The 12,402-nt window shown below is 51.7% G+C and overlaps 1 protein-coding gene across 3 annotated transcripts; it reads left to right on the forward strand.

The window, feature by feature from the left end:
* Positions 1–6,390: 6,390 nt before the first annotated feature.
* On the forward strand, positions 6,391–11,560 carry LOC122944865. 3 transcript variants are annotated; one of them, XM_044303558.1, is made up of 6 exons: positions 6,391–6,534; positions 7,073–7,265; positions 7,541–7,751; positions 9,726–9,864; positions 10,366–10,513; positions 11,390–11,560. In XM_044303558.1, exons 2-6 carry the CDS (start codon positions 7,110–7,112, stop codon positions 11,522–11,524), a joined length of 789 nt encoding a protein of 262 aa, XP_044159493.1. In that variant the 5' UTR covers positions 6,391–6,534; positions 7,073–7,109; the 3' UTR covers positions 11,525–11,560. The 3 variants fall into 3 exon arrangements, with proteins under 3 accessions (XP_044159493.1, XP_044159495.1, XP_044159494.1); XM_044303560.1 differs by lacking the exon at positions 6,391–6,534 and adding an exon at positions 6,540–6,655; XM_044303559.1 differs by lacking the exon at positions 6,391–6,534 and adding an exon at positions 6,595–6,730.
* Positions 11,561–12,402: the final 842 nt, after the last annotated feature.

Raw genomic sequence — 12,402 nt, forward strand, 5'->3', positions numbered from 1 at the left:
TAAAGAGTCCACAGTCTCGCCGCTCTTACAGTAAAGAGTCCACAGTCTCGCCGCTCTTACAGTAAAGAGTCCACAGTCTCGCCGCTCTTACAGTAAAGAGTCCACAGTCTCGCCGCTCTTACAGTAAAGAGTCCACAGTCTCGCCGCTCTTACAGTAAAGAGTCCACAGTCTCGCCGCTCTTACAGTAAAGAGTCCACAGTCTCGCCGCTCTTACAGTAAAGAGTCCACAGTCTCGCCGCTCTTACAGTAAAGAGTCCACAGTCTCGCCGCTCTTACAGTAAAGAGTCCACAGTCTCGCCGCTCTTACAGTAAAGAGTCCACAGTCTCGCCGCTCTTACAGTAAAGAGTCCACAGTCTCGCCGCTCTTACAGTAAAGAGTCCACAGTCTCGCCGCTCTTACAGTAAAGAGTCCACAGTCTCGCCGCTCTTACAGTAAAGAGTCCACAGTCTCGCCGCTCTTACAGTAAAGAGTCCACAGTCTCGCCGCTCTTACAGTAAAGAGTCCACAGTCTCGCCGCTCTTACAGTAAAGAGTCCACAGTCTCGCCGCTCTTACAGTAAAGAGTCCACAGTCTCGCCGCTCTTACAGTAAAGAGTCCACAGTCTCGCCGCTCTTACAGTAAAGAGTCCACAGTCTCGCCGCTCTTACAGTAAAGAGCTCCACAGTCTCGCCGCTCTTACAGTAAAGAGCTCCACAGTCTCGCCGCTCTTACAGTATAGAGTCCACAGTCTCGCCGCTCTTACAGTATAGAGTCCACAGTCTCGCTGCTCTTACTGTAAAGAGTCCACAGTCTCGCTGCTCTTTCAGTGTAGAGTCCACAGTCTCGCTGCTCTTTCAGTACAGAGTCCACAGTCTCGCCGCTCTTACAGTACAGAGTCCACAGTCTCGCCGCTCTTACAGTACAGAGTCCACAGTCTCGCCGCTCTTACAGTAAAGAGTCCACAGTCTCGCCGCTCTTACAGTAGAGTCCACAGTCTCGCCGCTCTTACAGTAAAGAGTCCACAGTCTCGCCGCTCTTACAGTACAGAGTCCACAGTCTCGCCGCTCTTACAGTACAGAGTCCACAGTCTCGCCGCTCTTACAGTAAAGAGCTCCATAGTCTCGCTGCTCTTACAGTACAGAGTCCATAGTCTCGCTGCTCTTACAGTACAGAGTCCACAGTCTCGCTGCTCTTACAGTATAGAGTCCACAGTCTCGCTGCTCTTACAGTATAGAGTCCACAGTCTCGCTGCTCTTACAGTACAGAGTCCACAGTCTCGCTGCTCTTACAGTAAAGAGCTCCATAGTCTCGCTGCTCTTACAGTACAGAGTCCATAGTCTCGCTGCTCTTACAGTACAGAGTCCATAGTCTCGCTGCTCTTACAGTACAGAGTCCACAGTCTCGCTGCTCTTACAGTACAGAGTCCACAGTCTCACTGCTCTTACAGTATAGAGTCCACAGTCTCACCGCTCTTACAGTATAGAGTCCACAGTCTCACCGCTCTTACAGTAAAGAGTCCATAGTCTCACCGCTCTTACAGTAAAGAGTCCATAGTCTCACCGCTCTTACAGTATAGAGTCCATAGTCTCACTGTTCTTACTGTAAAGAGTCCTCTTCTGTTTGTGTACAAACCTTCTTTCCTCCAGACGCAGAGGATGTCCCCTCGTCACAGTCCTGGGGATAAATAGATGATGGGAGTGATCTCTGTACTGACCCCTGATATATTTATACATAGTAATTAGATCTCCCCTCAGTCGTCTTTTTTCTAAAGTGAATAACCCTAATTTTGATAATCTTTCTGGGACCTGTAGTCCTCTCATTCCAGTTATTACTTTAGTTGCCCTCCTCTGGACCCTCTCCAGCTCTGCTATGTCTGCCTTGTTTACAGGAGCCCAGAACTGTACACAGTCCTCCATGTGTGGTCTGACTAGTGATGTGTAAAGTGGTAGGACTATGTTCTTATCACGGGCGTCTATGCCCCTTTTGATGCAACCCATTATCTTATTGGCCTTGGCAGCAGCTGCCTGACACTGGTTTTTGCAGCTTAGTTTGCTGTTTATTAAAATTCCTAGATCCTTTTCCATGTCAGTGTTACCGAGTGTTTTACCATTTAGTAAGTACGGGTGACTTGCATTATTCCTTCCCATGTGCATTATATTTCAGAAAAAATTCTAAGTGTGAAAGTTGCTCAGACGGATCCGTCCAGACTTTACATTGAAAGTCAATGGGGGACGGATCCGTTTGAAATTGAGCCATATGGTGTCAACTTCAAACGGATCCGTCCCCCATGACTTACTCTGGACGGATCCGTTTGCGTCCGCCTGCTGAGCGAAGGCCAAACGCTGCCAGACTGAGGCATTCTGAGCGGATCCGCATCCACTCAGAATGCATTGGTGCCGTACGGATGCGTTCGGGGGCCACTTGTGAGAGCCTTCGAACGGAACACGCAAGCGGAGCCCCGAACCCTAGTGTTAAAGTAGCCTAAGTTTCAGACATTAACTTGTCTGATTGGGGCTTGCTGGAATCCATGTCCCTGAGCTCTACGGAACTGGTTGTCGCAGAAATCGCTCCAAAATCGTTGTGTGTGAACAGACCCTCATAGGGGTTTTCCATCCTGTAAAGTGAGATCGGTCTATTGTGAGCCGTTGCTGTGGGGCCCCCATTAATCCTGAGAATGGAGGGGATGCTACACCCCCCAATAATGTGCATCTCCCCAATCATGAGGAGCTGTTGCCACCTCTAGTGACCCCACATATACACTGGGTATTCACATGGCACAATGTGCCGCAGAGCGGGCAGAGGATTCCACTCTCAGTCTGCAGTCACTGTTTATTATTTTTATTTAAAATAGCGCAGCCAAAAGCTGCACTGCGCACCCCCGGCTGATTTTTCTAGTGTTTCCTGCATTTATCTTTACTGATGCAGCGCTGTCCACAGCCATCAAATCCAAGGGGGACACCAAATTCTAGATTTACCCCTCAGGGTGAGCGGGGAGACGATGGGCGGATTCAAACCCAGAGCCGCAAGGGACCCGTACAAACCATGGCGCGGCGCGGCGCAATATAAAACTGCTAAATAACCGCGCTGTGTCTGCATGAGGCCTTACAGCTACTCAAACACTGCCCCCTTGTGGAGAAGACTAAGACCCCTGTAATGCTGCCCCCTTGTGGAGAAGACTAAGACCCCTGTAATGCTGCCCCCTTGTGGAGAAGACTAAGACCCCTGTAATGCTGCCCCCTTGTGGAGAAGACTGTATGACCCCTGTAATGCTGCCCCCTTGTGGAGAAGACTGTATGACCCCTGTAATGCTGCCCCCTTGTGGAGAAGACTGTATGACCCCTGTAATGCTGCCCCCTTGTGGAGAAGACTAAGACCCCTGTAATGCTGCCCCCTTGTGGAGAAGACTAAGACCCCTGTAATGCTGCCCCCTTGTGGACAAGACTAAGACCCCTGTAATGCTGCCCCCTTGTGGAGAAGACTGTATGACCCCTGTAATGCTGCCCCCTTGTGGACTAGGATGTTCTTGTCTATAGGGGACAGTGATCAGACGCATCTGACACCCGGCGGGCTGTGATACGCAGTTGTCGCCGTCAGTCTCCAGGATACGAGCGGCAGGAAGCGCGGCTTTCATTGCTTCCTGGTTACGGCTTCCTGCATTCCTTTTAGAGGGGGAAATGAACGGCTGTAATCCCAGGGAACGTGAATAGTCAGCGGTGGGGCGGCCGGCGATTAATGGGTCACCTGCCTGCGCCGCCCGGCCCCACGCAGAAGAGAACAACTCGTGGCAATCAGCGAAAACGGCAGCAGCTGTGAGCCCGGCTCTGTTTCTATGGGAACTGCAGCCACTTCATCTAAAAATATGAGTGGGCCAGGAGGTAGAGGGTTAATAAAGAGCTGTCCCCGCACAACCTGCTGCGCCCAGCGCCTCCCGAGGTCATCCAGATATCAGGGCAGCACCGCCAGCTTCCTGGAGCCTATCCCATGTGCGCTGAACCTGGGGGGCAGAACCAGCTACCGGAGCACCCGCCACATGGCATGGCGGCGACTGCCGAAACCTGCCCGACCGGAGGAATGGCGTCCTGCGCAGGGGCATGTGGTGCCACACAATAGGATTAGATACACAGCTCAGCAGGCAGTATCACACATGATATGATTAGATACACAGCTCAGCAGACTGTATCACACAGGATAGGATTAGATACACAGCTCAGCAGACAGTATCACACAGGATAGGATTAGATACACAGCTCAGCAGACAGTATCACACAGGATAGGATTAGATACACGGCGCAGCAGACAGTATCACACAGGAGAGGATTAGATACACGGCTCAGCAGACAGTATCACACAGGATAGGATTAGATACACAGCTCAGCAGACAGTATCACACAGGATAGGATTAGATACACAGCTCAGCAGACAGTATCACACAGGAGAGGATTAGATACACAGCTCAGCAGACCGTATCACACAGGATAGGATTAGATACACAGCTCAGCAGACAGTATCACACAGGATAGGATTAGATACACAGCGCAGCAGACAGTATCACACAGGAGAGGATTAGATACACAGCTCAGCAGACAGTATCACACAGGAGAGGATTAGATACACAGCTCAGCAGACAGTATCACACAGGATAGGATTAGATACACAGCGCAGCAGACAGTATCACACAGGAGAGGATTAGATACACAGCTCAGCAGACAGTATCACACAGGAGAGGATTAGATACACAGCTCAGCAGACAGTATCACACAGGAGAGGATTAGATACACAGCGCAGCAGACAGTATCACACAGGATAGGATTAGATACACAGCTCAGCAGACCGTATCACACAGGATAGGATTAGATACACAGCTCAGCAGACCGTATCACACAGGATAGGATTAGATACACAGCTCAGCAGACAGTATCACACAGGATAGGATTAGATACACAGCTCAGCAGACAGTATCACACAGGACAGGATTAGATACACAGCTCAGCAGACAGTATCACACAGGATAGGATTAGATACACGGCTCAGCAGACAGTATCACACAGGATAGGATTAGATACACAGCTCAGCAGACAGTATCACACAGGATAGGATTAGATACACAGCTCAGCAGACAGTATCACATAGGATTAGATACACAGCTCAGCAGACAGTATCACACAGGATAGGATTAGATACACGGCTCAGCAGACAGTATCACACAGGATAAGATTAGATACACAGCTCAGCAGACAGTATCACACAGAATAGGATTAGATACACAGCTCAGCAGACAGTATCACACAGGATAGGATTAGATACACAGCTCAGCAGACCGTATCACACAGGATAGGATTAGATACACAGCTCAGCAGACCGTATCACACAGGATAGGATTAGATACACAGCTCAGCAGACAGTATCACACAGGAGAGGATTAGATACACAGCTCAGCAGACCGTATCACACAGGATAGGATTAGATACACAGCTCAGCAGACAGTATCACACAGGATAGGATTAGATACACAGCTCAGCAGACAGTATCACACAGGACAGGATTAGATACACAGCTCAGCAGACCGTATCACACAGGATAGGATTAGATACACAGCTCAGCAGACAGTATCACACAGGATAGGATTAGATACACAGCTCAGCAGACAGTATCACACAGGATAGGATTAGATACACAGCTCAGCAGACAGTATCACACAGGACAGGATTAGATACACAGCTCAGCAGACAGTATCACACAGGATAGGATTAGATACACAGCTCAGCAGGCAGTATCACACAGGATAGGATTAGATACACAGCTCAGCAGACAGTATCACATAGGATAGGATTAGATACACAGCTCACCAGACAGTATCACACAGGACAGGATTAGATACACAGATCAGCAGACAGTATCACACAGGATAGGATTAGATACACAGCTCAGCAGACAGTATCACACAGGATAGGATTAGATACACGGCTCAGCAGACAGTATCACACAGGATAGGATTAGATACACGGCTCAGCAGACAGTATCACACAGGATAGGATTAGATACACAGCTCAGCAGACAGTATCACACAGGACAGGATTAGATACACAGCTCAGCAGACTGTATCACACAGGATTAGATACATGCCCCAGCACACACACTATCACAGGTGACAGGGTTAGATCGCTGAGCAAATGGTATCACAGGTGAACAGCTTAGATACACAGCCTGTGGTTCCCGCTCTCCCCTCCCGGAGCAGTACCGGGCTGTAAGCAGTGATCTGATTGGCTGCTCTGTCTGTGGGGCTCACACCGCGGCGGGAGCTTCTGCTTATTTGTCTCCCATTTCGGGATAATAAACCGCGGGACTGGTCACAGGAACCATAGCAATGGCCGCCTTTACAGTTGAAGGCGACACTTAGACTGGAACGCAGGTTGGCAGTTTCCATGGTAACCCTAGAACACGTGGACATCCGTTTAACCGTCCCCGCCGCTCGGGCGCCATTTTGTTGTAGCTCAGCATTTGCTCGGAGGAAGAGAGCGCCGAATCCAGGAGCCTGCTGCCGGCTGCATATGGGGTACCTGAGGGGGGCGCCATGGTGACAGGGGGAAGTTCTTCGGCATCATGGGGCCATCGACTTGATCACAGGACCTCTAGTCCCAGAATGCTTTGCGCCCCCCATTGTTTATTAGGCATCAGTGGCTTCTAGTTAATGAGCTCTCCATAGAGGAACCACAAGTCCCAGCCAGCACCTCAGTACAATGAATAAAGTAGTGAGTAAATGGATGTGTGCCTCTGGGAAAGCCAGGTGACAACCCGACCCCTGAATAGTGACAGGGTTATACCTTTATGGCCTGTACAAGTCCAGTCCCCCCAAAAAGACCCCCCCCCCCCCCCCGCCAGGCCACACTGTAATCTGCGTATAACGGGGTATGATTGGCGCCCTGGGCGGAGCGCGGTTGTCACATGGCGCTGTATGGCGCCCTCCATGCTCTTCTTGTTAGTTGTGATCCCCAAAAAACATTGATGTGTAATGTGCTTCAGTGGGGGTGGAGCCTGACACAACGTCGTCATGACGACAGTAGCCGGTAACCTGCGCCTCTCTCACGCTGCAGGTGATCCGGTGGAGGCCGCGGCTCCGGGGAGGTCTCCATGGGTTGTCTGTTTTGCACAGGGTTACGCCTCTGCGTGCGCCATCACCCGCCATTAGTGACGTTCTTCCTGTGCCTGCTGACGCTCGCCGCCACCTTCCTGTGTTATGGAGTCTACATCCGCACGTATCCGGTGCAAGACGCCGACTTCACTCAGGTAACGGAGACGCCGCGATGCCGCTTTCAGTTCCTCAAGGTCCCGGTTTGCTGTCTGTGAATGAGAACATTCTTGTTTGCTCCTGACCTAATGCTTCTCACATCTGAGGGTTTGTTACAGTTGTATCCAGACAGATGCGTTACCTGCACTGATACACCGTAACAAACTATCAGAACGGGGAGAGATCTGTGCTGCAGAGGATGGTCTGCGCTGATCCATGGTGACAAACCTTCAGCTGTGAGCGCAGTAACGTCCTCTTCTCCGGTTTTCCCCAGGATGTTGACACGGTCCTGCAGACGCTGACGGCCAGTAAGATATGTCCCCAGAAGAACGGGACTGCCCCGACGGTGCAAGCTTCGTCTGCGGATCGTAGCGATCTCGCCAGTGTGTCGGTCCTCGCCAGCGTTACGCTGTCTCCATGGCAACCATCAGTCAATCACAGCGGCCTGCACATACATGCCACAGCAAGCCAGCTTGGGATGACAGGTCAGTGGAGGGGGTCATGTAAATATCCCCTGAAGTGGAAAGCTCCGAAACCTTCTCAGTGCGGCTTTGCAATTTGTGTCCCTCGAATCTAAAGCGGAGCCCCCCCTGTGTTCTTGGGGAGGGAGTCCCAGTTTACTTTCTACCTTCACTGCCACCACCACGACCCTTCCTGCCACCCTCACCATCTCTGCTACTTTCATAGCAATTCACCACTATTACCACCACCACCTTCTCCACTGCCACCAACGCCAACTACACCATTACTACCACCGCCAACTTCTCCACTGCCACCAACTACACCATTACTACCACCGCCAACTTCTCCACTGCCACCACCGCCAAACTCTCCATTACTACCACTGCCATCTTCTCCATTACTACCACCACTCCACTGCCACCACCGCCATCTTCTCAATAACTACCACCGTCAACTTCTCCACCGCCAACTACACCATTACTACCACCGCCACCTTCTCCACTGCCACCACCACCAACTTCACCATTTCACCATTACTACCACTACAACCTTCTTCACTGCCACCACCGCCAACTTCACCATTACTACCACTACAACCTTCTTCACTGCCACCACCACCAACTACACCATTACTACCACCGCCAACTTCTCCATTACTACCACCGCCAAACTCTCCATTACTACCACTACAACCTTCTCCACTGCCACCACCGCCAACTTCACCATTACTACCACTACAACCTTCTTCACTGCCACCACCGCCAACTACACCATTACTACCACCGCCACACTCTCCATTACTACCACCGCCAACTTCTTCACCACCAACTACACCATTACTACCACCGCCACCTTCTCCACTGCCACAACCGCCACCTTCTCCACTGCCGCCACCGCCAACTTCACTAATACTACCACTACAACCTTCTCCACTGCTACCACCGCCTACTACACCATTACTACCACCGCCAACTTCTCCACTGCCACCACCGCCAAACTCTCCACTGCCACCACCGCCAAACTCTCCATTACTACCACCGCCAAACTCTCCATTACTACCACCGCCATCTTCTCCATTACTACCACCGCCATCTTCTCCATTACTACCACCGCCATCTTCTCCATTACTACCACCGCCATCTTCTCCATTACTACCACCGCCATCTTCTCCATTACTACCACCGCCATCTTCTCCATTACTACCACCGCCATCTTCTCCATTACTACCACCGCCACCTTTTCCACTGCCACCACCGCCAACTTCACCATTACTACTACGCCACCTTCTCCACTGCCACCACCGCCAACTTCACCATTACTACTATGCCACCTTCTACACTGCCACAACCGCCAACTTCTCCATTACTACCACCGCCACCTTCTCCACTGCCGCCACCGCCAACTTCTCCATTACTACCACCTCCACCTTCTCCACTGCCACCACTGCCAACTTCACCATTACTACCACCACTACCTTCTCCACTGCAAACACTGCTATCTTCACCATTACTACCACCGCCACCTTCGCCACCGCCACCTTCTCCACTGCCACCACCGCCACCTTCTCCACTGCCACCACCGCCACCTTTTCAACTGCCACCACCGCCAACTTCTCCACTACTACCACCGCCACCTTCTCCACTGCCACCACCAGCAACTTCTCCACTACTACCACCGCCACCTCAGGTCAGTTTACACTGCCAGCACTAATGTCTTCACCATCACCACTGCCACCATTGTGAACTTCACCCCTATTACCTTCATCAACAACTCCACCACCATTACCCTCTCCTCCTCTGTTCACTTTATGGCAAAGACTGTCACTATTCCCACCTTCTCCACTGCTACATTCTCTACCACCACCTTTTCCCTCAGTGTCACCACCGCCAACTTCACCATTACTGCAGACACAGGTAAGTTCTCCACATTGCCGGCACTACCTTTGTGGTTGTCTCGGTGTCGTTTCCCCGGTCTCCCTGTTACTTCCTCCTCCGCAGGTCCAGGCGCGGACTCCCCGCTGCTCATCACGGTGACGTCCAGCTGGTGGTCAGCGCAGTGTAATGACAGTGATGCCGAGTGCTCGGGAAAGTTCTGTGTCACAGTCAGCGGTCTACCGGCCGTTCTGCCCCAGAGCTGGTGAGTTTCCTAGCCGCTTCATCATATACACAGATTGCCAGCCTTCTGGGCACAGATATAAGGGCTTTACCAGGCCCTGCTGATGGGATCCTTCGGTGGCCCGGCAAACCTCACAAATCATCAGATGGACTTGTCCTGCAGGACCCTGGAGATAAGTAGAGCCAGAGATGCTGCTTATCTCCCCCTGTTTTACTGATATGTACAGCCTTAGGGCTCATCCAGACGACCGTAGTGTTTTGCGGACCGCACACGGCTGGCACTATGATAGAAAATGCCTATTCTTGTCCGCAATTGCAGACAAGAATAGGACATGCTCTATGTTTTTTGCGGGGCCGGAAAAACGGAACAGCAGATGCGGGCTCATTCATACTGTCGTTAAGCAGAACATGTAAAAATAATGACATTGTCCCCGAATTGTTAGCACAGTCCTCATCAGAATATCTGTCACCATAATGATACGTGCTAGGCTCAGGCCATTCATCACTGACCATCTCCTTGCAGGTCGTCCCTCCAGTGTAATACAGCAAACGGCAGCGGACAGCAGCTACGTCCGGAACTGTATGTGGTGGAGGTGGAGACTGACGACCCCCAAAAGTGTTATAGTCTGCAGTATAGAGGAGACCCTGATCTGAAGGCTGTGATATCTCAGGTCAGCCCATATCATGTGGACACTTGGGGTGCAGGGTAATGACACTGACACTTGGGGTACAGGGTGATGACACTGACACTCGGGGTACAGGATAATGACACTGACACTCGGGGTACAGGATAATGACACTGACACTAGGGGTACAGGATAATGACACTGACACTAGGGGTACAGGACGATGACACTGACACTAGGGGTACAGGACGATGACACTGACACTAGGGGTACAGGACGATGATACTGACACTAGGGGTACAGGACGATGACACTGACACTAGGGGGTACAGGACACTGACACTCGGGGTACAGGACGATGACACTGACACTAGGGGTACAGGACACTGACACTCGGGGTGCAGGACGATGACACTGACACTCGGGGTGCAGGACGATGACACTGACACTCGGGGTGCAGGACGATGACACTGACACTCGGGGTGCAGGACGATGACACTGACACTCGGGGTGCAGGACGATGACACTGACACTCGGGGTGCAGGACGATGACACTGACACTCGGGGTGCAGGACGATGACACTGACACTCGGGGTGCAGGACGATGACACTGACACTCGGGGTGCAGGACGATGACACTGACACTCGGGGTGCAGGACAATGACACTGACACTTGTGGTGCAGGATAATGACACTTGGGGTACAGGACGATGACATGCTGACACTTGGGGTGCAGGACGCTGACACTTGGGGTGCAGGACGCTGACACTTGGGGTGCAGGACGCTGACACTTGGGGTACAGGACGATGACACTTGGGGTACAGGACGATGACACTTGGGGTACAGGACGATGACATGCTGACACTTGGGGTGCGGGCTGTGATGTGCGGATGCTCAGGGCCATCTTGTGTTCTTCATCAGGAGGATCGCGCCGTCTCCTCAGGACGCCTGCTGACTGCGGCGGTGTTTTGCCTCCTCGTTGCTCTTCTGCTCCTTGTGGTCAGCGGCTGCTGGACTCTTCCCATCAAGGACAAGCGGACTCCTGGAGCGCTGTGACTGCGGACATTGCAATAAAACGTTTCTCACCCTGGAGCGGCAGTGACTGGTCTGTCCAAAAGAGGCTTAAAGATGTGTTCTCATCATGGGATAAGACATAGCCCCACCTCTGGGTCCTGCATCTGAGCTACCTCAACCCCCTGTGTCCTGTTGGGGGCCATGGCTGCATATCATCAGAGTTCCCGGCCCCATCCACTGCAGAGGAAGACACGCGGGGGTCCCTCATTCAGTATCTCCTTCTATACCCCACTCCACCCCTTAAATTAATTTTACTATTTGGGGACACCTTTGAACAACTAGAGGTGGTCCGGAAACACATTACATGGGGCTCGTCGGCAGAACCCCGGGATTATGGGGCTTGTCCTGCCAAAGCCAGGAAAGATAATAGTTGATACGTGTCTGTTTGCTGGTGGTCTGACCTCTGCTCTTTGAATGGGGAGACGCTCATGCCCTGCTGCTCCGTTCCCATGGGACCCCCATTCCAGCAGCAGGACCCCCAGTCATTTAAGTTGGATGATCCCTTTAAACCATAAGCCAGAAAGCAGGTTCAGTGGAGCAGGAGACAGTGTCTCCCTTTGATATCATCTGGTGGAGTCTGAAGGCCACCTCCTATCTCCTCATAAGCTTCTGCTGCTGCTCTGTCCCTCTGCCATGCTTTACACTGCAGTTTTACTTCTGACTGGCTGATGTGTATTAGAACAAGCTTGCCACTAGCCTGTCATTACATGGGGATGATGAGGGTAATGTTGAGATCTCATGGACCATCACAAAAGGTTAACTAGGGGCTCCTTCCAGTGCAGGTCTACACCAATCATTCCTGGAAAGGAGAACTACAACAACCTTGCTAGTTTGCAAATGTGTCTGTGGAAACAGGTAGC

This window comes from Bufo gargarizans, chromosome 8 (assembly GCF_014858855.1).
Source record: "Bufo gargarizans isolate SCDJY-AF-19 chromosome 8, ASM1485885v1, whole genome shotgun sequence".
NCBI lineage: Eukaryota > Metazoa > Chordata > Amphibia > Anura > Bufonidae > Bufo > Bufo gargarizans.